The sequence below is a fragment of the Embiotoca jacksoni genome, unplaced genomic scaffold, assembly GCF_022577435.1.
Source record: "Embiotoca jacksoni isolate LCO1_2020_lvr unplaced genomic scaffold, fEmbJac1.0.p SCAF_32, whole genome shotgun sequence".
NCBI classification, from domain to species: domain Eukaryota; kingdom Metazoa; phylum Chordata; class Actinopteri; family Embiotocidae; genus Embiotoca; species Embiotoca jacksoni.
Window position 1 is genome coordinate 1,297,459 of NW_027185384.1, and position 26,940 is coordinate 1,324,398.

A 26,940-nucleotide genomic window follows, 5' to 3' on the forward strand; every position below is an offset into this window, starting at 1 on the left:
ATTATTAGACATCTTTTCTGTGTTGTCTTCTGAACCTCGAAGTAAAAGCATAATTTTAACCCGCACGGTCTGTGTGGGTTCGATTCAGCGTTTAATCGCTCGCAGTTTACAGACGTTTTATTAGCATACTGGAAGGTTATGCAAATCGTGTACGGTGATTAATCTGGCTATTTAAAACATTAGCGTGCTGATTTATTTTTGAGTTGGTTTTGTCTCGGGTTGTTGTTTTTTTTAAATAGCTGAATGCAGTGAAGCACAGAAACTCAAGCATATAGACTGTGTGATGTTGATTTCAAACAATAGAGTTGTTTGCATGTGCATGAGTATTATTGTGTGCATGTCTGTGTGGCTTTGTTTGAGTTTTCGAGTTCCTCTATCTAACATAAGGGCTGCAGCTTCAAGCTATACATTTATCAAAGTCCTCAGAGTCACACTAAATACTATAAAAAGCTACTTAGGAGTCCAAGTTGCTTATAATATAGTGATACGACAGCAAATTAGAAAAAAAAGACAGATTATAATTAAACATGCATATATGGTAAAAGAGGAAAATCCAGTCAGACACAAAGACGTAGCTTTCATCTGTCCCGTTTTTCATTTAAATTCCTCACATTTTCTGATTATTACTGTTCTTTAGAAGTCTGTATTTCTATAATTTTATATCAGTTAAAGAAATCTTGAGTATTTTCAGTAGCACTTAGAAGAAAGTTGGGCTTGCAAGTGACAGACTAACTTTAAAAAAAAAGTGGTCCAAATTGCCACAGCAGATGTCAAAATATGTCTTTCAAACTCAAAAAACACCTTCCCATAATGCAACCTTCAGCTTTCATTAATTCCTACCTGCCTGTTCGACATTTTTCTGTAAAAACTGACATCGCTTTAGTAGTTTCGAGTCATTTTCTCCAACTTGAGAAAGTTCTTTGAGTGACAGAAAACATTACAGATGCCGTTTTCACAGGTTGAGTAACACTCCCTTTGAAAAAGCTCTAAAAGCTCACTGTGTACGATCTGCTCAGCACGAAACCACAGGCAGACAAAAGTTAGCTGGTGAACATCGACTGTGTTTCAGCAGCTACAGAGTCAGATATTTCCCTCAGGACGAGAGGAGCTGAGAGTAAAACAGGGCTTTGAGTTCTTCCACATCTGCTTCTGTAAATTGGAACTGTGCGCTAACAAGTTGGCCATCTCAACTTAAAACATTACAATATGTCCGTGTTGTGTGTTTCCAGCTTATTTATTGTGCCCCGAAGCAGACAAAATAAGTATTTAGCCATTTTTAACAGTTTGAGGACAACAGGGCCCCACAAGTCTCCGTACTGTATTTCGTAATGTGTTGTGATGACTCAGCAGAAATATAGACCAGAGCTCTTAAGCGGGCTAATATGCGCCAGTGCTGCATGAGAGTCTTCTTATAATTGGGCCTCATGGCACTAGTGTAGCTTGCCTGGCCTCTGCCCCCCTCGTGCCTCAGACCACTGAAAATGAGTGATGGCCGAGGGAGCGAGACTCATCGGTGCAGAAACAGAAGCTAACAGTCCGTGAGAGTGGAGAGTTGTGGAGGAACGTGCCGTAGATTCACTGCCGCAGCTACTCTGGATACACAGACTTCTTCAGGCTTAAGAGAGAGAGAGAGAGAGAGAGAGAGAGAGGCACTCTGCCCCTGAGGTTTTCATCCTCGCTAAAGCACCTCCCTATTGGGCACATCATCCATTTCATTAAACCTGTTTTCGATTTTCCGCCAAGGTTTTAGATTGGCCGAGGCTTTAAAGAGAGCCATGGGAGGCGGATTGATGTTGTCTGAAAGTAGAGTTGCCCTGTGACACGTTGGGAAGTAGGTTATAATACCGCTCCGATGTTTACTTTAAGGCTTCCAGCTTGTAGAATAGGAATGATTGCTGTGGTGATTATTGTTTTGTTTTTATTTGGTGTTTGGTTGTGCAGTGGTGTGCCAGCTTTTTAGCAAAGTGTGTGTGTGTGTGTGTGTGTGTGTGTGTGTGTGTGTGTGTGTGTGTGGCTGGCTTTCACGTTACTGACTGTGTGTGTTTGTGTTCCAGACAATGCCGCCCCATGGGATGCTCGCCCTTCAGCCTCCCCAAGCCTGTCGGAAGTAGCCCCTCCCATTGACAGCCTTTCCATGTCATCGCCTTCATCTCATCTGGTCCCGGCCCCCGACCCTCCTCATGTGCCACCTCAGGACGTCCCTCGAGACCCGGTGGCACGAGACAGCCGGATGGAGCGTTCCAAGAGCCCCCAGAAAGCCGAGCTGCTGAGCGGCGATCCCATCAGCCAGGGGAGGAGAGTGACTACGACCGGCGGGAGCGGCAGAGCCAAGAAGGAGGGTGGCAGGTCCACCCACAAGGGGCACAGGAGGCAGCCCACTACTGACGGGGAGGGGGGCAAGGAGGGGCAGAGCGGAGAGCCCAAACCTTCCAGGAGCACCAGAGGAAGGGCCAAGGAGAGAAATACTGGGGACAATAGAGAAAGCACTCACTCTCCCGGCAGCTCGAAGCTCCCGCACACTAACGGTAACAGCAGGGAAGATGTGGAGCGCTGGAGCGGCGGGAAGCAGGTGGAGTCGGAGCAGAGCAAGCCCAGGACCAGGGAACCGGACAGGGGCCTGGGAGAGAGCCGGCCCAGCCTGCCCAACAAGAGCACCAGCGGCGGCATGGCAGCGGGGAGGAAGGCCACGGTCTCTCCTGGGCTTTGGAAGATCCCCGGATCAGACAAGCTGCCCAGCACGCTGCGCACCGGCGCGTCCACGCTAAGCAGATAACACCGCGGCTCCAGCAGACAACAGTGGCCACACTCAGCTGAACTAAACCACCCCATCCGGATGAAACCATCCTCACACCTCCCTGTGCTCTTTAAATCCCCCCCCCCCTCTCCCTCCAACTTCATTCTCCCACAGAGTCCAAACCAAGGGGGGGGGGGGGTAGGGTGATCTGGACCACGTCTTTTTAAACTTTTATTTATGATACTGTGTTTTAAATTATTTTGAGAAATATTTTACACCCACCACCTTAAAGAACTGGAAAATCATCCACTTCAAAAAAAAAAAAAACAACGACATAAAAACAAAAACAGAAGAGCAAGAAGAATCTTTGTGTAGCGTGGCGGAGAATCATTCGGGAGGAATGAGTTTTGAAGACCTCTATTTTGAGTTCTCCCCGAGCAGAACATGCAAGTATAAACACCGTGACAGGAAGCAACTGTCGGTTGCCATTGGATCTTTTTTATATATATATCTTCACAGTGGAGTCTATTTTATGAAATGGAATGTTAAAAAGATGGTTTGCCTGTTTTTTGATGAGAGTGAATGGATCAGAGAGCAACCGCGGAGATGAAATCTACTCATCAGCAGAACTTTGCCTTAACAGAGACGGTATGGGCCTGAATCTGTCTTGAATAATCTATCAGATGATTATAGACGTAGATATATTATAATGAATATAAATATGTGGGAACACTTTGTAAATAAGATCATCTTTAAGTGAACAGAACCTTATAGTTAAAGCCGATGGAAACTCTCATCAGCGAATAAATGAGCGAAGCAGCGCGACATGGACCGGAACTTTTCTGCACATCGACTTTGTTCCTCTTGTTCGCTCCTGTTCAGCCCTGCGATCGCAGTTTGGGGGGTTTTTTGCGATCGACTGGACAGTCTGTTTCGCGCTCGAATCATCCGCAGTTCAGCGGGGGTGTCTCGTCAATCCATCTTTTTTTCTCATTTTTGTGCTTCATGAACAAAGAAACCCACGACGGCGGCATCCAGCCGGACGCTGAGAGAAGGAGCTCGCATGATACCGACCGAGGGGCAGAGTGCCTTAGACTGACAGAGAGGTTAGCTTTTACATCAAAGGTTCCACTACAACATACTTCAGAGGGTTCAAAACAGGCTGCTACACAACACCAACTTCACAGATAGAAATAAAAAAACGGTTTTTGTTTTTTTCAGATACGAGTCCGATATGGTGAAATATATCATTTATTTCACAAGCTTATGTACGAAAATAAGTTCATTACCAGAGGTATCGGTGGCCCCTTTTTAGTGCAAGTGGTTCATTCGGGGTTACGATACTTTTCATCACTGATTTCTTAATGAGGTCCGACGCCGGTAATTCCCGCAAAGAATCGCTTCTGCGAGACGGTATCGTCAGATGTCGGCACACGGCGGAGCTTTGCACCCAAAACAAACCAAATTGACCGAATCTGATATTGAGTCGTCAGAGAATCAATCTGGCTCGTGAAAAGCTCGAATTTGATTTGTTTTAGGTGATTCTGTCCACACTGTCACATTAAGACGTACATATCCATGCCAAAGCTCCCTGTTGATTTTCTTTTTTCTTTTTTTTTCAGCAGACACTTACTGCTAAAAAAAAAAAAAAAAAAAAACTTCTTCTGTTCCCAGAATTCGACTGTGTTTGAAAGCTGTGCACCTGTACAGTTTTATATAATAACCTAACAGCTGACCTTTCGATAACCCTGCCCAGCTTCTCCTTCTTGCACGACACACATGCAGTTTGCAGTCATACTTGAAACAGTGGCTCCTCGACTTCAGGCAGAGCGACTTAAAAGCGACTTCCCACTTCACGTTTCACTTTTAATGTTACAGGAGAAAAAAAGACTGTTAGGATGAGAAGTGACGGATGAGGTTGGCCGATGTAGCTCAGGTAAACATTGGCGGCGGTTGTTGGAGCGGAAGCGTCATAAAAGGCAGGAACGAACTAGTTTTTACCCGGCTAAGATGCAAATGATTGCAGCTCACATCAGAGCAGATAATCCATTCTTTACCGTTTTTTTCTCGTACGTTTTGAGATGAAAAGACTAAAACGAAACAACAAGCTGTCGGTTTTTGGGGGTCCGCAAATCTTTGCATCTGCACCCTCTTGCAGATGTTAACATCCTGTGTGGTAGTTTTTCCTCTGAATAAGCCAACATTCACAGAAAAAAAAATAAATAAATACATTCTGCTTCTGAAAGAACATCTAACAGTGTTTAAAAGAGCAAAGGGAGACGAGTCATTATGTTTGCCGTTGTAATCCGTAATTACACGAGGACTGAGAAGAAACGCAATCCAACCGAGAGGGTGTGAGAAATGAATTATTGTGTTGGGAATAGAAAAAAATCGTCAGGCAGGCACAAACAACCCTGAAATCATTCGCATATAGATGGTGTGTGGACTTGACATCATTGAGAAAAAGAAAAAAAAAAAAAAGGCCTCGGATCTGAATGAAAATACTACATCGTCATTCCCATTTGGCCGGACTGCTCCTTTATTTTGTGACTTCTCTCTGAGGCAGAAGTAAAAATATGTGCGTACTTTTCGCCTTTGCACAACTCACCGCTTTCCACACCTGAGCTGTTTCCGTTGAGCCAAATTGTAAGTAGTTTTCTAAGGAAACCAAAAACAAAACAAAAAAAGAGGACATCTATTTGCAAAGTGTGTGTGTGTGTGCGTGTGCGTGTGCGTGTGCGTGTGCGTGTGTGTGTTGAAACAACGGCACACACTGCAAAATAAACCCCCGACACCCAAGCGGCTCAGTATCACTGTGTAGTGTTATAGCAGTGTGTAGACCCTGAACAAATATCTCTATAAATATGACTCGGTGTACTATTGATGGTCACAAAGACTGTAAGTGGAGCTACTATTTTTATGAAATGCAACACTATGGATATATTAACTTTTGCAAAAATCTTGTTTACCTGTATGATATTCTGAAACGCTGTCAAAATAAAAGAAAATCTTGACACATGAAAGGTTCATGTAGGTCATGCTGCTGTGTGAGTGCTTATGACTGTTTGTTCTCACATGGTTTACGTAGAAAAACTTGCACTAAATTCATCCTGCATTTTTTTTTTTTTTTTACAAATGTCACACCTACAGTTTGTAAAACAAGCTTTCTGATGACATCACAGTGACACCAAACTCCACGGTAGACATTATACAGCGGTTTTCACGGGCCGCAGGTGTAAAATATGTGGCGTGCTCCTTTAACTCGAGGTTTACCTGCCAGACTTTCTCTGGAGATTTCAGCAGCGTCTCATCAGCAGATGGGCTTCGCTTTGTTGTCGAAAACATAATTAATGTTGGCGCTGCAACTAACAACTGTTTTCACTATTGATCAGTCTCACGACGCTCTTATCGGGTAATTGATTTATCATCTCGTCTGTATGATGTCAAATATTTATGAATATTTATTGAATGGATCAATTGTTGGTCTATGAATTAGTGGAAATGCATCGTAAAATTTACCAGCGCAGACCAAAACTAAATAAATTCAGTTCACTATCAGAGTAGACCAGTGAATGTTCACTGTGTGGAAGTTGCAACCAGTAGATTTTAAGCTTTCCTGCATTTAAAAAAAAATACCAAAATAAGTAATTGGCTATCAGAGTTTTCTCTGGTTAATGTTCTGTTAATCAATTAATTGATTCATTTTGTTCTTTCAGTTTTAATCAGTGTGATTAATACAAAACCCCAGTCACAGATGCTTCTTTTCCACTAATAAACATTGACGAGTGTACCTGCTGCTCACAACATTACAGTGTTATCGTCTGTTAAAAACTATCAATTCATTCTGTTTATACTGCTCATAAAGGATTTTAATAGGGTGTGTAGAGCAAAGTGTTACTTGTGCATATTATAGACACGACTGACTACACTAGGCTCTGCAGTCTACAAGCAGCTTTGCCCCCCCAAAAAAACAATGCAGTGTCCCCATTTGGCCACGTGGAGGCGTCTGATAAACGAGGTTCACATGTATTCCGCACACAATGTTCCCTAAAAAAACTACACGGGTGCTAATTATTTTATGTTTTTAATGCATATTACCTATAAATATGTCTCAATTCTGCAGTTCCTTTTCTATTTTGAGCAGGCTGAATAAGTAAATCCACTGCTTGTTGTTCCTTGTGTGCACATTTTTCATGTCTTCACTAGAGGTCAGTGTCGACCAGGCTTGTATTCGTATGACGCTTTGGTTTCATAATTGTTGAACTTACATAAAGTTATTAGTCAGACATTCCCTCTTATAAAAATGTTGCAGGGATTTTTACCATCCAGTGAGATGTTATAATTTCATGAACTGCTGAATGCGGCACCATGCGTGTCATCGTCGTATATTTCTGGTCTCGTATCTCGGCAGGTGCACTTCCTCCAAATGGTTTTTGCGGTTTTGTTGAAATACATCGAAAGCATGCGAAGCAAACGAATCAATGAGCGTGTCAATGGTTTGGAGTTGGAATTAATGCATCCAAAATGTAGTGTTACATCCACATCTGCCCTCGTGTACAAGCAGGGTTGTTGTTGTTGTTTTATGTTCTCGTGCTTTGGCATTAATAAGGTGTCCAGACGCGCATACGTCGACCTGTATGCATCATGCAGACTGGATAGAGACACAAAATAGGCAAAGAGTGAGAGACGATGCCCCGCAGCAGCAGCACAACAAACTCACCTGCAGAGGCAGCGCCGGTCGGGGCTGCGCGCCGCCAGCTGCGTTCACCACAGGAGCGAGTCGGTCCAGAGGCTGTACTCATGTCTCCACCCTGAGAACGACAAGCTCCGGGGCTTAACAGCCCGCTTCGGTCCATTTTAGGAGACAATAAGGACTCCAGTGTTGAAGCACCACCTTTTAAAAATGTTTATCAAATAGCGTTTACGGGGAATAATTTACATGTCGAACATTGTTTTAGCTCAATTTTATCACTCGTAATGTCCAACAGATGCACCGTGGAAAGCGATGGCTCGCACTTGTTCTAATGTATCTCCAGGACGCGCACACTCGTGGAATTGACCGCATATTGACTCGTATTTTACCAGCAGCGTTTGATGGATTCATTCTGTAGAAACCCTATTAACGTTCAAAACGTGTTCAGGAATAAACGACCGTCAGTGCAGAAATAAAACACAAAGTGCAATGAGTTCATCCACCGAGAAAACTTTTAACAGCATCTCAAAGGGTTTTACAATCTCAGTCTCAGGATCGTTTCACTTCAGCTTGGAGCAACTTAACCGATGCGTCTCTGTGAGGTGTGCCAGGAATTGTTTCGCAACATGAAAAGCTGATTGCTCCTTATCTCACCGTCACCTCAGTTTGCAGGACGACGTGTGGGAGGCCAGAGAAAAGCTGCGCAGGCTTAGAAAACAGGGAAGGTATGTTCCCTCCTCATTAGACGGGAGAGATTTTTCCAATAGTTGCAGGGAAAAAAAAATAATCAACTCATTTGCGAGAAACGGCGGTTCTGGAAAGTCCCGAGCATGCTCTGTAATAATCCTGCAGCACGGTTTAAACTCAGTCCAGCAGCATCCGCAAAATGCACAGCGTTTAAAACTACGGCTTTCTTGTGTTAAACATCAGCGACAAATTATGGCCTGGTTCACGGTGGAGTGGTGACACGCACCTCTGAGGAGAACACACATTTAAAGTACAAAAACAAACACGTTGCAGAACAAGGATTACCTGCAGGAAAAGGCTGATGTAGAAGAGGGTTGTCCTGTTCCTGTGTGCCTGTAGGTAAAAAGGAAAAAAAAAAAAAAAAAAAGACAACACACCCAGCAGCTGCATATCCCTGCAGCATGCCAGGGCCACTTTGAGGTTAGTGTGTCAAAGCCCATTTTCCAGCATGCTCTTTATGCAGCCTGACACTGCGTTTTCAACTTGATTTGGCTTCACTTTGTGAGAAGAAAAAAAAAAGTCACTGTACTCTACATACATTTTTACACTCACAGGCACACGCGGGTTGTCACACAGTGACACAACTCTGAATGGAGATTTATTATACCGATTATTACACGGTTAGTGGGAAAACAAAGTCGGTGCCCTTCAACTAGGTGCTATGAAACTCTAATAGGCTGTGAGTCATAGTCGGAGCTGTAAGATGTAGAATAACGACATCAACCGGAGTTTCAAGTGTTCATGAAACAACAGGCTGGATGTAATAATGGTTATTCAGATGCCTTCTTGATAACTGGTTATATTTGGGTTTTAAAAGCAGGGAAACACATTTGCCCAGCATGTTTTAATGTGTCCATCGATACGGGGTTTTTAACTCCTGACATGTTGAACAGTTTAATAGGGATAAATGCATCTTTGTACATCAGAAGATAAGTTGTGCCCAGTGTCTCAAATCATTTTCAAACATGCGAAGTTTGTTACTTCGTTCCCTGGACTTGGATCATCTTCATGTTTAGGACAGTCACATTAGTTTGATCTTATCTTATTACAGGCTTGTTAATTGCTTATTCTAAGATTTATACTCTTTGACATATAATCACCTTGGGGGTATTTCAGCAGGCTACTATTAGGACGCCATCGTTTTCTTTGAACTGTGGACTATAAAACCCCATCTGAGTAGACGGAGATATGACATCACTTTTATCTGAGGTAGACGTTTCTTTATAAAATAAGGATGATCAGGACTGCATTTGCTTACAATTAGGCAACTCGGTAACAAATTCCTTATGCCGTTTAATGATTAAAATATCCTACTTTTAAGAGTTGGCTAAAAAATAAATACATGCGTTTATTTTTGTGCCAGACATATGCCGAATTTAACATCCCGATCATTCCGAAATAAAAACCGACTTTTCACTTTTCAACGCAAAACAACACCGCACGTGTCAAAGCAAGTCATATTAACTTTGCATATTTTTGAATGAAGTTTGAAGGGAGTTTAGCTGCCGCCGCCGCGTGCGTCGGTTCGCACGCGGCATAACGACACGTACTGCCGAGAATAGGGGAGGGCCCACGGGCGTGGTGACACGCCTCACCCACTTAGATTCGCGTGTCAGTCTATTTAGCTGCTGTAGTCTGCAGACAGACAGGCAGGCAGGCAGGCGGCAGCGCCGACCCGGGCGTGTTTTTTGACGGTGGAGCCGAGGCAAGCAGCAGCAGCAGCAGCAGCCAGAGCCAGGGGCGGCCGGTGGGAGGAGGCAAAGAGACCGCAGCTGCTGCACCGCACAGCCTCCCTTCGACAGCCGCAAGAGGACGAAACCGCCAAGCACCGATCGATGTCTACGGTAGGAAAGCATTTCCATCCTTTTTTTTTTTTTTTTTTTTTTTTTTTTTTTCCCCGTTAAAAACAGAGAGCGTGCGCCGTTTCTCGGGTTTTTGAATAATGGATTTTGGGGAAGCGGCGGTGCCCGAGCATCTTCCACTCGGTTTGGCCGGCTGTGTGGTCGGAGACGCCGCCAGACTTGAGCATCAACACGCCGGGGCTGCAGACGTTGAAAAGGTCCGCGTGCATGGGCAAATCTATTCATATTTCCAGCGTTTTAGAAACGCTTTCCTGCGGTTCGTTTGTGTTATTGTAAACGTGTGGAGTTGTGTGTGCGTGTGTGTGTGTGTGTGTGTGTGTTAGGAGGGAGCACGCAATTAACACGAAGCTGTAGCCGCCTCCGACTGCAGGGCGGCGGGCGGCGCGATGGTTGGAGCTGCAAGTCAGCGTGGAGCAGCTGCGGCAAGTTAGCAGCCGTCAGCACCAAGAAAACGGGAAGCAGGAACAGTGGCCTTCAAACGAGTATCACCAGAAATGTTACTAAACACAAAACGTACTGTTTAACGACCTGCTTTAATTTAAAATAGTTATGTATTAGTGTAATCATGTTTATGTTGAAGGTGTTTTTTTTTTATTATTTTAACCAAACTGTGACCACAACTGCGTTTTAATTAAATATTATTGCTAAACCAAACTTCACGTGGAGTAAAGCACTCGCAGACTCTAAGCTGTTGTGATTGGTTGTAAAATGTTCTCTGCCCTCATGAGTTGTTTAATCACACATGACCTATACTACAAGTGGGCCCTTTTTTTTTTTTAAGTTGGCAAGGCTACCACTTCCAGGACAATTGGAGAGCTTGGAAAGTGCTTTGAAAACTATTATAGATGCATTAGTTTGCCAGCTTTAGTTTCTAAATTACAAGTTAATTAAAACTAGTTTAATGACAACACATTCATTTGTAAAATTGTATTAATTGCTAAAGTAAGTTGGGGTTTTTTTTTCTCCAAAAAGGAAATCAGTCCCTTTGTTGATGATTTTCAACTTGATAAAGAAGATAAACCCCCTTTTTTTTCTTCCTTTAGCGTTTTATTTTGAAAATATCTTCCGGAAGTGACACTCAAACATCCTCCGTGTCTTGATGCCAGTGAATGGAGAACGCTTGCACGGATTTGAGAAGATGTTAATTGCGTTAGATAGTTTTCTAACTGTGGTAGCGGTGAATGGGGGTGTCTGTGCATTGATACAAAAGAGGAAACCCTTCAGCGGCCACCCTGTCGCTTTTCATGCGTGTTTCTATGGTTTGGCATGTGGAGGCGAGCCGCTTGAATCAACCCTCCCTGGCTGCTCGGGGGTCTGACACAGAAAGCCCCGCCGACTGTCTCTACCATCCATGTGCAAGTGGGCAGAAACTTGTGCTCAGATCAGGCAGTGGCTTCATTTCTTCTTCTTCTTCTTCTTCTTCTTCTTCTTCTTCTTCTTCTTCTTCTCCTCCCCCCCCCCCCCCCCCCCCCCCCCCGCATCAGATCCCACTGGATTTCATTAATTTAATGGAGATTTCATCATCAAACAACCATGTGAGAAGATTTTTTTTTTTTTTTTTTGGTTCATTTTAGTCCATCCTGACTCTGTCCTGCCATTTTTTAATTGTTGTTCCGATGGTGTATATTCCCCTTTATGCTACAGTGCACGGGTGTCGTGTCCATTCAGTCTGAGGCGGCATGAGCTTTGATTTCATGGCTGCAGTGTAGCGAGCACTTGCATTATGTCCATGCTACTTGCTTCTTTTAAAATATCCCCACAGGGATGTGTTTTGTTTAGATTTTTTTTTTCCATTCATTTTCAGACCTTTTTTGAGAGGAGGGGAAAAAAAAAAAAAAGAGCAGAAGGATGCGGTAAAGGTCCCCCCCGACCCAATAATCAAACCAGAACTTGCTGCTCACGATGCATGCGAACTAACCACTTGGCTATGGAGTTGTCCCTTTTTATTTTTCTACCATAAATGTTTGCTTGTCACCATTTCAGAGCTAAGAGAGAAATGTCTTGCACTGATTTCTAAATCAGGATCACAAAAGAGCTCTAATTATCGCCAGGAGATGGCCTATATTTTGCTCTCTGTTAAGTGCTAGATTAGTGTGCACACACATGTTCATGAATGTGGACTTATTTTATGTTTTTATGGCTGCACAAAGGGATCAGACGCTGCCCGTCGTGTATTTTGTTCCCGACCTGCCGACTGAAATCACACGTGGCTGCTCTTGTGCCACAAGACTGCTGGATGTATTTCCTAGCAAATTCTTGTGCAGGTTGAGAAAGTCCTTCTTGTGTTTCAGAAAGGGGCCTCGTTTCCTTGCATGCTGCAAAACCCCTCACTTTTCTGCTTTGCACATGTGCACATGTGCTGCTGCTCTCTCCTGGAGCAGGTCTCTATAAAATCTCTTGAATGCTGAGGCCATGCATCTTCTCTCTTCCCCGTCCTCCTCCTCCTCCTCCATGCCTGTCCTTACCACAGAGTAGTAAGATGGTACAGTAAGTGTAGAGGCATGATGGGGAGAGCAGTGTGGGAGCTGTTCCTTCCTCCAATCTCACTTTCTTTCTTTCTTTCTTTCTTTCTTTCTTTCTTTCTTTCTTTCTTTCTCTGTGTGTGTGTGTGTCTCTCTCTCTCTCTCTCTCTCTCTCTCTCTCTCTGTGTGTCTGTCTCTCTCTCTGTGTCTCTCTCTCTTGTCTGTGTCTCTCTCTGTCTGTCTGTCTCTTGTCTGTGTCTCTCTCTGTGTCTGTGTCTCTCTCTCTCTCTCTCTCTGTGTCTCTCTCTCTCTCTCTCTCTCTGTGTCTCTCTCTCTCTCTCTCTGTGTCTCTCTCTCTCTCTCTCTCTCTGTCTCTCTCTCTCTCTCTGTGTGTCTGTGTCTCTCTCTCTTGTCTGTCTCTCTCTTGTCTGTCTCTCTCTCTCTCTCTCTCTCTCTCTCTCTCTGTGTGTGTCTCTGTCTCTCTCTCTGTGTCTGTCTCTCTGTGTGTGTCTCTGTCTCTCTCTCTGTGTCTGTCTCTCTGTGTGTGTGTCTCTCTCTCTTGTCTGTGTCTGTCTCTCTCTCTCCCTCTCTGTGTCTCTGTCTCTCTCTCTCTGTGTCTGTCTCTCTCTCTCTCTGTGTGTGTCTGTGTGTCTCTCTCTCTGTGTGTCTCTCTCTCTGTGTCTCTCTCTCTGTCTCTGCAGTTTAAGAAAGCTGTGGTGGTAAGATGTGGTCTGGGGTGAGGAGAGCATGCAGAGTGCTTCCTCTTGTGCAGATAAACCCCTGCAAGGATGTGAATCTCTTAATGTTGTCAGCCAGTGTGAGGAGAGAGAGAGAGAGAGAGAGAGAGAGAGAGAGACAAAGCCATGTTGAGCCCCTCCCCCCCTCCCCCCCTTTTCTTTTAGGTTGTAATTTTCACAAAATGTAAGCCAGTGACTTTACAGTCTGATCCTGTTTTAACTGATGTCATATGCAGGAGATCATGCACACATCCCACTTTGGACATTTTGAGAAGTGCTATGTGAAGCCTGGGGATTTACTTCCCCTCCCTCCAGGGTGTTCTTCAGATGTATGATCATAAATCACACGGGGAAGTCTGCGGGTTTACTGTCGGCATCAAAGGAAGAAACCTCCAGTCAAGGCTATTTCACATGATGGTGTATTCAAACATCTCTCTAGCTTCTACGGCCAAGGACCAACATTTTTTTATTCAGCAATACAGTAAGAACAGTAGCAGGAGGAGTGCAATTGTTGGTACAGATGTGCTTTTAGAACAATGCTGGCATCCCCACACCAGCACGCTTGTAAAAACAAGTTCATATGCTGATGTTTATCAGGTATGTCTATAATGCTTACAGTCTTAATTTAGTGTTTGTATGACAACATGGAATATTTAATAATACAGCTGGGGCTGTTTGGTGTTCTTTTAGGTTTGCAGTTAAATAAAAGGTTTGCAGTAAAATGATGATTGTGATTCATAAAATTGAGGAAATTCTTAGTTATTCTTGAGAGGAGCATACACGAGTGTACAAACTTACAACGTCTGTAAGGAAAGTCAGATAATCACTAAAATCTGTTATCATCTGGGAACGATGAATGTCCATTTATTAGATTTTGAGGGAGAGATCAAGGGAAGTGGAAAATATTTCTTTTGCTGGTGGCATGAATTGAAAAGTCGTATGTTTTTAGTTTTTTTTCTTTCCTCTGTGGCTCATCTTTACAAAGTTTTGTCAGTCCATTTCAGTCTGGACCAAACTGACAGCCACTAAATACACAAAGACCAGCTGTCACTATGCTTTCTGTAGTCAGTCCCACAGGAAGCAAAGCTCATACCATTTAATGTCATCATATCTGTGTTCATTCATAATATCTATCCACCCAGTCTGACATATTTCATGCCAACAACAACATTGTGAAACGGCTTCACAAACACGCACTCATGAATCATCTTTGCTGTAATTCCTGTTGAACAAATCACTCTTCTTGTAGTCGTACCAGTCAAACCAGTGCAAGAGCTCGGCGATAAATGGCTCTCAAACATGATAAATGTTGCAGAAATAAACTGCAAAATATGCACTTTAAGTAAAAAGTGCCAAAAGATATGAAAACTAGACGGGCTGAAAGTAGCTCAAGCCGTCGCTGCCTGTGCCATTTCTTTGCAGCCAGGCTTAATGAAGCGTCGATGCTCCTGTGGTTGGTTAGCCGCTTCTCTTGGGAAGACCCAGATAGGTTTGAATCGGCATTTGGTGCTCAGCCCGTGGATGGTGAGGATAAATGAGTAGGAGAAAGGGGCCGGGGCCACGAGAGGGAGGGAGACCGAGGATCCCACTTTCACCTTGACGACAGTCCTTCAAAGAGGACGCTGATAAGTTCAATTACTGCTTTTGAATGCTTTCTCGAGGCCAGAATAGATTCAATTATTCTTAGAGAAATTAAAAGGAAAAGTCAGTTTAGAGGAAATGCATATTTTTCAAAGTGAGACATCAAAAATCCTTTTGTTATTTATTTAATATAGTGGGCAATAGTTCAAAAGCTTTTTTTTTTGCGATCTCAGGAGGATGTTTTGTCAAATAATTATTAAAGCTCTATAGCTGAACTTGTAGCAAATGTCTAAACCTGCAATAGCAATGTTATGGTCTTTTTTTTTATTTTTTTTTATTTTTTTTTTTTTTACCAAATAAAGGCTCAAGCAGATGTTGTAAATTAGCCTGGGTAACCTTGCTGCTCCCTTCTGTGAGCCTCGAGGCTGTTATTAACCGTAGGGGGATATAAAATAGTGAGGGTATGACATTGAACCCTACATTGACACGTGTGTGTTAACTGCATGTCACAAAAGGGTCATATCGAGGATTTAAAGGCTTTTTCCATCAGCGAGTCCCTCCGTGTTGATTAATGGTGCCAATGACGAGGCTTTGCGGACATAAGACCACTCAAAGATATCTTCTTTGAAAGAGGTTTTCAAGTTCTGGAGATTTGACAGGGTGTAGCCTCGAGCCCAGGAAGCCTAAGCTTCAATTTGTCGCAATTCGTACGGAGTCAAATCTGAACACGCAGACATATTAGTAATATATCTCTGCTGCACAGTGCAAATAAAAGTCCATAAATCTGTTGAATAAGAATCCAGAACAAACATGCGAGAGTTTCACTTTTTTTTTTTTTTTTTTTTTCACAGTATCCAAGTGATCTTGTGATGGTTGTCTGTACATCCTTGACGACAGTGCAAACAGGGAATGCTAATAGCTAATTTTGCATACTATTAATGGTTTGGCAAAATGTAATCAAATGGAGGCTGAAGAAACGGTGAATTTTTTTATTTTTTTTAAGTGTCAGACTCTGAAAACCTCTGAAGTTGAGCTCCCTAAACTGACTTTAACTGGAATAATCATAGTTTACATAGAACATTTAAATTAAAATTCAGGAATTTAAACAAAAATAGATTCATAGTTAAACATTTGAAAGAAAAGACAATTCTAAAGAGTTTTTAATGAAAATACAGCCGTGGTAAATTACACATTTTTGTTTTTGTTTTTGTTTTTGTTCCTGAACTCCTCTGACGGAACAGTCAATACAGGTCCACCTAAATTCTCCCTACATCAGTCTCCGCTGCTGTTATCTGATACACCAGCTATCCTGTTTGACATTACGGCATCTTGCTTTAGCCCAGAGAACGCTTTTGTTTCACACACACCAAAGTTTCACTTGCTCATAAGTGAGTTTTGTAATGCGAGTGTTGCAACGTTGCTTACTTGGTTACATTATTCTGTTGTTGGGGGTGTGGTGAGGCCGCTTCTCCAGAGACATGATACTGCAGGTGAAGCAGAGCGTCCACGATGACGCATTACCATGACTGAATTCCATTCGGCACACGGGTAGAATTTATCTTTATAAATGTCCAAACAAACGAGAATTACGTGTTTTAAGGAGTGAGCTTTTGATTGTTTGAGCAAAAGTGAAAAAGCAAGGTCATAATGAGACTACAGTTCCTCAAAGCAACCATCTGTACATCACTAGGACAAACTTTGACTCTTTACTCTACTTGAAGGGTTAATGATGGTGGGGTTTTTTTGTGTATTAAGTCTAGTCTCACAAAAAATAATTTGCTGATTTTAATTAATCATTTTGTCTTAAATGTCAAAGCTGATTTTCTTACATCACTAGGACATTTAATTTTTTTTAAATTTAGAACAATTACAGCTCAAAATAGATGCTTTTGATCTTTAGTGACCTGCCATTTCTACAAACAAAACAAACATTTTCCACAAAGTTTCTTTATCTTTAATGTGGGGAATTTTTTTTTTTAATTGATTTCACGACATAATTCTGTAGATGCTTTAAAGGCTTCTGGCATATTAGATAAAACTCAGTCCTACATTACACAATGATCTTCTGGGATTTTGCTGTTGAAGATAACATCAATAATTAATTTAACCGAACACCAATTTCCTCTTTCTAAGCTTGAGCAATTCCCCCAACAGCCTGTCCGACCAGCGTATCCTCGTTCACCTCACAAGACCAATATGATTTTCCAACATGTGAAACCACGGCTGATAGACTCGCCTCGTGGCTGAAGCTGTGGTTAGTTGCTTCAACAGTGAAAACTCAGTCAAACTAGCTCTCTCTTCACATACTTTACATCTTAACTCCCAATGCAAGGTTTTTCTTCTTTATGGGGAGTAAAAGAAACCGCTGGGGCAAATTTGGACTGATGTTAGTCTGGGACCCCATTAAGGCCGTCTGTGGCAGGGTGGCCCGACTCCCAAGTCTGTGTCTGGGACGTTTTGGATGAACGCCCAGCCTCCCATATTCAAGGGCAGCATGGCTGGCAGCCAAAGCTGTGCTGTAGCGTCCTCCTGTACTTCAGTCTTTTCGTTCCCTGAGACATGAGCATGAATATCTTAACGGGGTATTTCCTCTCGCTCGCCCAGTGATTTCATCGAACAGGAACGAGAGAGCGCATGATCTTATTGTGAGCGCATTCTCCACCCAGGCAACACAATGCATCAGAGGGGAGGCTAAGGGGAGAGCAGCCACTCCCTGGACAGCTTCGACAAGAACCATGAAGCGGTTCATTACTGTCAGAAGGCAAGCTGAACAAAGAAGTTTAATAGCCCTGTTTATCTGGTTTTTAATAAAGCCCTCTGGCAACTTCTTATTGACCATGTGGGTTTTATTCTACCAATGAACTTCCTGTTCACGTCAAAGCCAGTTTGAAGTTTGATGTGTTGAAAGAGGTCCATCAATCAATGCAACAATTTGAATCGATTTGTTGTTCAAGTCAATCACCAAGAAAAACTGTTGCTGGCTCCACATTCTGGTTCTGAGCATTTGCTGCTTTTTCTTGCGTATGATTGTAAATTGATCACTCGCTAAGCCCCGCCCCATGTTGCCATGGCTACAGCTGTAAAGATCCCATGTTCTCGCATATTAATGTTGGCAGACTCGCCAATCAAAATTACTTTTAAGTCATGGATTTTAGGCAAAAGTTACAGAAAAGATGACCTCTCTTATTTCTAGCCTTCCTTGAGTGTTTCTGATTGTAATGACAACTGTTGGCAACTAGGAGGATGACAACTGACAACTTCTGCAGAAATGTTGGCTTGGATTTGCTGTAATGGAAACTTTCCCCCAACAAAGTAAAGAGCAGGGCTGACAAGTTAATGTGACCCTAGACATTGATATCATCCAGGACTAACTTCCACACAGAGGGGGGGGGGGGATACTACACTGTGGATATCCTATCATGACTGCAGTAACCCACAAGTCCACAAACTAATTTAGATCATAAAAGACTCCTGCTACCAAGCTGCTCAGCCTGGCATGTTAATGATTGCAGTTCAGGTCACTAAACGCACTCTTTCACAGATGACTTGCACTTAAGGCGTGGAAAGACGTCACTCTCAATTCTTCAGATGCCGGCTATCTTTGGACGTCAGCCTTGTGCAGGTGGTTTCAACATGTGGACAAAGAACAAAGCTTGAGGAGCCTGATGTGACTCGTAACGACTGAAAACCTGATTGGACAGTTTCTGTTTGTCGCAGGTGTGCGAGATATGCTAGATATGTCTCAGGCAGTTTTAAAGGTACTTCATCTGAGCATATCATGTTTTGACTTATTTTTGATCGTCGATTAGATCAATAAGACTTTTTTTTTTTTTTTTAATAACTGTATTCAAATTATTTCTCATCTTGCAGATTGTTTTGAGAGGGGTGGTGGAGAATGTGTCACTTCAGGTAAATGTTATTTATCTCCTTTTTGCATCGCCGGCCTCGTGACTGCTGATAAAATAACTCCAAGCGTCACGAATGATATCGCCTGTCTTGAGAGAAGTTTAAAAGCCTCTATAGATGCCACATTTACCAACTTAAAACTTCACTGCCGTTACCTTTTCACCTCGGTGTGCACCACATCAGTTATTCTGGCAGCGATGTTGGGCTCTAAGTGGCCCTGCCGAGACCACATCCTCGCTTCAGTCCCAGGAAGTGAGCCGTCGTACTTTTCATCGCTCCACCTAGTCGTGTACCCAGCAGACAGCTAAAGCTGATTGCAGCCTCTTTTCCGTGAACACACACACACACACACACACACACACACACACACACACACACACACACACACACACACACAACCCTGTTCTTCAGGCTCGGATATATTTACCCTTCCATTCACGGAAATTGGCAACAACCAGTCTGTGTTTTTAAGTGTTAATCATTTATTCTAGAGAGCAGTTCGTGATATCCATTTGGAATGAGCAGTGGGATTGATTTCAGGAGGGTGTTCCCTCGTGTCACGTTCCTCCTCCCCTCCACCACCACCACCACGAAACGCTAAAAAGGTTATTATGGTATGGTGTTGAAATCCTGTTGCATTACTGTAACCTAATCTGCCCACTAGCAGCCTAAATCAGAAATAATCTTTGGATGCTCATGCCTCTCTCGTGTTGAAAACCTTCAGTGTTGTGTTTTTCACCTCAGCTCTAATCTGCATGATGGATGGATGGATGGATGGATGGGTGGGTGGGTGGGTGGATCGGCTGGAGATACTCAAACGGCTCATCCACATACGCTCTTCTGTCATTAATTAGAAACCTAGCTGGCATCGACCGCTGTAGTGCGTGTGTGAAGTACTCTATTACTCTTAGTGTTGTGTGTCCACTGTAATCTATCTTTGCTCCGGATACCTGATTAAATCACTTGGTCACAGATATTGGTTTCCATGCAAGTGAGCCTCAGCCATGCGTTGTTGTTGTTCAAAAGCATGGACCAGTCATTAAGTTACAAGATGGTATGAAACTATATCATGCCATTGCAACTGAAGTCATACACTCATGCATATTGTAAATGTACATGACAGGATACCTGTAATCTTTGAAATGTTCTTTGTTTTATTCACTTTTAGTGTAATAAAAACTCTTTAAACTAAAGTTATGATTTGTTTTTGTTTTTTTTACAGTGGGAGCTATTCAGCCTTTTTTTTTTTTTTTGTGGGGTTTCAATCTGCACCACTGAACCTACAAAAAGCCCATTTATAGCAAACCCTGTCAGTACTTCTAGATACATTACCTACTAGTGAGCCATTTCAGCACAAATTTTAATGAACGAGAATATATTTTTATATCTTTTTAAACCATTTGGGATCACTAATTTGGATGTTGCCACTGAAAGTTGCTTTGCAGTAACACTGAATTATCATCCGGTACGACCCGGAGAGTGAACAGCAAATGTGTTATAATGGGATTTGAAGGCAGTTTCGATGAATAGTCCGTTGATCTCGCCGACATCCTGATCCATGCCGCTGTCCACATTAGGAAAATGAGCCTGCAGGATAAGTGACAGGGTAGCTGTGACCTGTGCACTGCTCTTTGTCTGGAATACGTTTTTTTAATTTTTTTAACTGCCCTGCCAATTAAGGCTTTTTCCCATCATCACTGTATTTCCATGTGCAGTATGTGAGCTGCGGAAAGCGAGAGCCTCTTGTCAGCCATTGTGATAATGGGTGCCTCGGATGGCTCATAAAACACCACTGGGCTCTCTGCTGCTGGGGCTAGTGGGTTTAGCAGCTGAAAGAATTGGATACATTACATTTAATTTCATTTAGCTGACGCTTTTATCCAAAGCAACTTACACTAAGTCCATTTGACCATGAAGGTACAAACCCAGAACAACAAGAATCAAGAAAGTAAAATTTTCTTCAACAGCCAAACTACAAAGTGCTATAAGTAAGTGCCATTTAAAGTGCTACTTTTTCTTTTCTTCTTTTTTTTTTTCTCCTTTTCAAGGTATAGTCGGAAGAGGTCTGTTTTTAGTTTGTGGCGGAAGATGTGTAGACTTTCTGATGTCGTTGGGGAGCTCGTTCCAACATTTAGGAGCCAGGACGGCAAACAGTTGTGATTTTGTAGAGTGTTTAGCTCACAGCGAGGGAGCAACACGCACCAACAAAGTGGATACCAACACATCAAGTGCATTTGGGGTGAAAATCATGCAAATCCAATGCTTTGACTGAAATCGTTCCCTCATTTACTGTTACTCGGACAATAAACACTTTGTAGTGAGGAGTTGATTAAGTTTTTGAACGCTTGAAGGGGGCATCATCATCCTTTTGCACAATCACCAATAGCTTTGGTGTCACGATGGGGAAATTTAAATGCAGGCAAAGCATTGCATTGTGGGATTGTTTTTCAACAGAAAATTTGTGTAAATGCAATCACCTGGCTGATGCTGGAGTTTGAAGAAAACGATGATTAAGAATCACCTAGTCAAAACTTAGTATATGACTGGACAGTAAATAAAAGGCTGGAGGACTTTTAATTTGAAATGAAAGCTTTTGGTTTGAAACTGTAACGGGAAGTCTCAGCATTTTGGCCGATGGTCAAACTTTATCACTCCGCCAGTACATTTCACAGTTGTAAAAATGAACTTGTCTGTTTTTTGGTGACTGTTTAGTTCTTGTTTGATTAGTAGTAGTTTTTCTTTGTGGGTCTTTCCAAATGGACATTTAATCAAGTGATGCCATTTGATATTAAGCTGCTAATCAGACCCTTTTCTTTCTTTTTTTTAAGATCTATTTTCCACAGAAAGGAATATTTAAATGAGCCTGATCAAACAAATGTCACTGCACACTGCCTCCATATCTACTTCCAGCCTTCAGGGAAGCCATTTTGAAAGGTGTAGGCTTTCATTCATAATATATCTCTAATGGAAACTACCTGTGGAATCCAAAAGCAATTTAAAGGCGGAAGACAAATGGCCTTTTCGTATAAGCTGCTCTTAATATATCGTTGGAGCTGCCAATAGTCTACTTAGAGTCACATGAAGATTGCATTTCCTGTTAGAGGAGTGAAAAGGAAAATGTTATTATTTGAGCTGTCAGAATCAGTTTGGAAACACTGAAGTTGTTAGAGAAGTTATTAGAGAAAAAAATAGTTTGGTAAATGTTTAAAAAAAAAAAAAAAAAAAAAGGAAAATAAATGCAGTTTTTATCCAATTTCATGTGGTTTTATATTGGTTAAATTTACATTTGGGACCTAAATTTATAACTTTACTGCAGATCAGTTCAGTTTTGCAGATTTCTCTTCCGCATACAGTAGTTTGAGTGTTATAATGCAGAGCTCCACAGTGTTGTTTTCTGAAAATGTTTGTAGGATAAATGGCTCCCAAAGCTGAGAATCTTGTTGTTCGGGTGAAAGTTGCAGATGTGCGAAAATGTGAAAGCTGCTACTCGATTCCTGATTACTGCCAGTGAGAGGAGAGAGTGTTTTTACTTGAAAGTGATGCGCGGGGTTTCATACCATGACGAACATACACCGCGGGTTCATGACCTCTTTGCCCGGGCCGCCGGACTCCCGAGTACGATCGCCGGTCTGGGACGGCGCCGGGCGTAAGTGGACACCTGCAGCTCCGTCACTCGGAGACAGCTGGTGTAATTACAGAATCCCTCTGCCACCACACATAGTAGACAAGGCGCTGATGCACGTGTATGTGAACGCACAGAAACATTAGCTCACACACTCACTCTCCCCTGGCCTGATATCTGACTGAGTGGCGACCTTCACGTGTAGATTGGAAAATGGCTCATCGCAAAAAAAAAAAGAAGATCTGCTGGGTTTTTTTGTACGGTAATGTAATCTCTGATGGGAGCCCTTTTTAAAAGTGCTGTGTAATTATAGTTTGTTTACAGGACAGAGTCAAAACCTCATACGAAGCAGTGGAGCTGTAGGATGCTGGGAAAAGCTTCTTTTTTTATGTGTAAAATTGCTCTAACAATGTAAACTGCAGCTAGAGCACACTTAACATGTTTCATAAAAGTCCTGCTCATGACCAGGATGTTAACACAGTTTATGGTCCCGTTGGCATCTCTGTCCTGTTTTTTGTTTTTTAATGGAAGTTTACACTCCACCAGCCACAGTCATCAAGATGACATTAAGTTCACCAAACCTCTCCATAAAAGCCTCATATCTTGAAAAATTTAAACTGTTTGAAAATGAAAGTGTGTCAGCTAAGCCGCCAGCAGGCGCAGCAACAGTAACTACAGGATGGGTGCAGGGCTCAGTCGATTCAATATAAAAGTTTATTACTTTCTTGTGCTTTTTTTTTTTTTTTTGTCTAAGGAGCTAATAGATTCTATTAATCTAATCTTATGATCAGGTCATTAACCCGCCATCTTCCACTGCCTCTGGGTAAAGAGAAGAGACTCGCTCATTTCCTCTCGAGATCGGAACAGAGACAAGCAGCAGAAATGACCTCAAACGGTACGACGAGGATGAAAGTGAAATTAGAAATGTGATTGTTGGGGGGGGAGGAGCTATGATGATCATCATGTCTGTTGATGGACACTCTGTACTGGTTGGTGATGTACCCACTTGTAGATGTGGGTCATGTTGACTTCTGAGTCTTCGGCTGGTCACTTGTCTCCTGGCTTGAGTTTACTAGCAGGACTGTGTCTTTTCAGAGGTCTGCATGTTGGCACGACGATGTGAAAACGACAGCCTGCAGAGGTTGTATACTTAACTGAGCTTTTCAGGATTGTTTTTTTATTTTCACTGTTGGCACTGTGTTATTCACTGAAAGGGCCTGACTTTTCCTTTGTGTCGCTTGGCACTGGCATTCAAGTTGACTAATGCTGCCTTAATTATTGGCTGCATTTAGCTGCTTTTTTTATTTTTCTCACACTCCCTCCCCTCCTCCCTCTGCCTGCTTTTGTCCATTTATAATGGTCTTAGCCATCATGCAGCTGTAGAGCTCGATTTCTTTTCTTTTTTTTTTTTGCCTGTGTCTCCAGCAGCATTGAGCTGACCCACTAATGGAAGGCTTGTGTGAGGAAAGGCCGGAGGCAGAAGGACTGCAGAGCTGCGGCTTAAAACAGCCTACCTCCGACAAACAGCGTGGACCTCCTGGGGAGAGGAGCTTTGAGGGAAAAAAAATACAAGAAAAACCTTCAGTGAGAAGCAAAGGAAACGCTAACTAAGGCCGGAGTGCAGCCGCATCGGCAGCAGACAACAGTAAACCTCTGCTGCTGAGCTGTTGGCCGTGAGCATCTCCCAACTTTATTTGTGAAACAACCCTGAGTGACCTTGGACGTGATGCGGTACTTTAAGATGGCAACATAACCTGATATCCGGTCCCTTAAGCTTTCGGTGCTCGTCCTTGCTGCCCCACTGCTTTGACTTCTCCTTTCAAGTCATAATATACTCTAAAAAAGGATGCTGCCTTGTTCAGCAGCGACAAGACAAGGTTAATGCTGACAGACATCATCTGGGCCTCGTTCTGCTTGTCCTTCATAATCTGTATGATTGACTGGGACGTGCTCAGGGACTTCCAAGAAAGTAGAAAAAGGTTGTCGCTTAACTCATTTTATATCATGACACCAAGAACCAAATAGAAGATGCACGCTGCTCCAGGAAGCACAACTGTTGAGTGCATTAATTTATGTTGACATACTGCACCGTATAAATATTTACTGATGATCCTGTGTTTCCTCTGAGCCTGAGGCCACACTTTTGCATCTTCCTGATGACTAAGGTGTTTTTGGCCACAGCCTTAACTCGGGGGATCTCGACCTTCGTTGAATGGACCCCCCCCCCCCTTAAAATGAAGCGACTCCTACTTGCTGACTTTCATCACAGTGAGCAGACTCACTCTTATTAGTTTGATTTGAACAGACTTGAATGCATCATCACCTTTTTTTAAGCAGTCTTTACGTAATAGTTTTGCATCTGTAGCAAAACTACGGTATTATCTGACTCCAGTATTGAAAAAGTTAAACGACATCCGGCACTAGTAATTACACTGGGATGTCTGGATTAAGGGACCGAAAGCAGAGTTCTTGACATAACCAGTTTAGCTCCTGTTTCAAAGTTGGCCTGGAGCAGATGGAGGCTGGACGCCATCAGCTGAACTGACAGGCGTCGGGAGAAAAGTGGGAGGGAGGGAGGGAGGCGTCCAACCTTTAGAAGAATGCAGCAGTGTGTCTGTTGTTCAGTATTGTGAATCGGGGATATGCACATCCAGTCCAACACGTTTCTAGCTGCAGGAACATTTCCATTGTCAGGCGTTAATCCGTAGTGACTTTCAGCCCCTCTGCCCTTGTCCTCGTGTCCACAGGGAATCTGTGTGAAGCACCAGGCTGGAATGTCAGGGGCCTCAGCAGAGGACCTTGACTGTGACCTTCTTATTTTGTTGTGTGTGCATACAGAGTAGTAAATCTGTAGATATTACCTTGTCTGTAAATTATAGACCCAGGGAAAAGGGATTGAGATAATCTGGCAAGCTTTGCTCCCAACTTGAACTCTTTGGTTTGGAGGTGTCACAGAAACTAAAGCCTGGGATTCAAGCAGCGGAAGAATAAAGCAAAGACACACGCACCTATTTTTCTGTGTTTGCATGAGGGGAGTGCAATTCAATATTGCATGCACAGACGGCAGAATGGAAGGAAAGCAAGTAAATACAAGATTGTTTTGTTATCTGGGCCACGTTTGGCTCAGGAGGATTTGGTTTCTGTCTTCAGGCAGACACACTGCAGCCCAGGAGAGAGGGTGACAGAAGTGCGGGGGTGAGGGAAGGGGGGTTCATGTGTACAAATGATTCAAGAAAAAATGCTGATCAAGGGGGTCGGCCTTGCCTAAACGGTGTGCCTATTGTTGCCAAATGAAAATTGTGCAAGAAGGCGCTGAATTATTACATGCTCGTTGGAAAATGGTAGTCAGGACTGAACGTGCCTGAACTGCTGCCCTCCTCCTGTGATTGGTTGGACGGATGATACCAACCAGAGACGGGAAGCTGTCATCTCGTCTTTCGGAGGCTTGTGATGTATCTGTGCGTCGTTGTTGTGGTTACACACAAATGAACAGCAACGTTGGCGAGCGTGCTTGTGAGCTTTTAGCTCACGCATCAACGCAAGGCTTTGGTCAGAGAGTCGCATAGCTGCAGCCAGCCTCGCTGAGTCACAGAGAAAACACTACGGAAGCCACATGATGTCTCGGGTTCCCGTCTGATGTAGTCAGTGATTGTCTAAAGCAGGGGTGTTAAACTCATTTTCGTTAAGGGGCCACATACGGCCCACTTTGATCTCAAGTGGGCCAGACCAGTAAAATCATAGCATAATAACGCATACATAACAACAATATTTCTCTATGTTTAAATCATTGGTGACGGTTTTTGGATGATAAACCCCTATTTTAAGGTATTTCTACAATAAACTAGAAACATAAAGAGCAAAAACTCAGACATCAGCCCACTGTTTTTCTGCCTGGGCTCTCCTCTGCAGATTCCCTAGCAGCGAGCGCTTCTTCCTCCGGAGCAGACGTCGCATTTACGCTGTTTTTGAAGCAATTACTGGATCGATTAAAACAATTACAAAACGTTTGTACTCGTAAACCTCCATATTCTCATAGAAATGCAATTTATGTCTTTCTGTAATTTTCACACTTAGCAAAGTCATCCGGCGGGCCGAGCTGGACCCCCTGGCGGGCCGGACACCAGTAGTGAGAGGACAAGGTTCAGACACCGATCCTCTCCAAGCTACCCGGTAGGTGAGGTCGTTGAGGTAGGATGAGAACAGGGAGAGAGCCGAGCCTGAGACACCGATGTCCTGAAGGGAGGAAATAAGGATCTGGTGGTTCACTGTGTCAAATGCAGCGGAAAGGTCAAGAAGGATCAAGACAGAGGAGAGAGAGGCTGCTCTAGCAGTGTGAAGCTGCTTAGAGACAGGAAGGAGGACCATCTCTGTTGAGTGGCCTGCCTTGAAACCAGACTGGTGAGGGTCAAGAAGGTTATTATGGTGGAGATAGGAGGAGAGTTGGTTAAAGATAGCTCGTTCGAGAGTTTTGGAAAGAAAGGGAAGAAGAGAGATGGGTCTGTAGTTGTTTACATCAGACGGGTTGAGGGGGGGTTTCTTCAGGAGAGGGTTCACTCTCTCTTTCAGAGAGTTCGGAAAGCAGCCAGTTGACAGAGA

At 43.1% G+C, this 26,940-nt stretch overlaps 2 protein-coding genes across 11 annotated transcripts in view; both read left to right on the forward strand.

Moving 5' to 3' along the window:
• magi2a (membrane associated guanylate kinase, WW and PDZ domain containing 2a) overlaps positions 1-5,763 on the forward strand; it is a 199,443-nt gene extending 193,680 nt beyond the window's left edge. For 6 of the 10 annotated variants that reach the window (XM_069164921.1, XM_069164922.1, XM_069164923.1 and 3 more), the window contains one exon: positions 2,055-5,763. In XM_069164921.1, coding sequence (XP_069021022.1) covers positions 2,055-2,773 — 719 coding nt within the window. In that variant the 3' untranslated portion in view covers positions 2,774-5,763. The remainder of the gene's footprint in view (positions 1-2,054) is intronic. The other 4 variants (XM_069164926.1, XM_069164928.1, XM_069164931.1 and 1 more) reach the window with 2 other exon arrangements.
• A 4,059-nt stretch (positions 5,764-9,822) lies between these two features.
• Positions 9,823-26,940, forward strand: part of LOC138207589 (fatty acyl-CoA reductase 1) — a 49,377-nt gene continuing 32,259 nt past the window's right edge. The window contains exon 1 of the mRNA XM_069164932.1: positions 9,823-10,018. Within this exon, the coding sequence (XP_069021033.1) occupies positions 10,010-10,018 (9 nt within the window). The 5' untranslated portion in view covers positions 9,823-10,009. The remainder of the gene's footprint in view (positions 10,019-26,940) is intronic.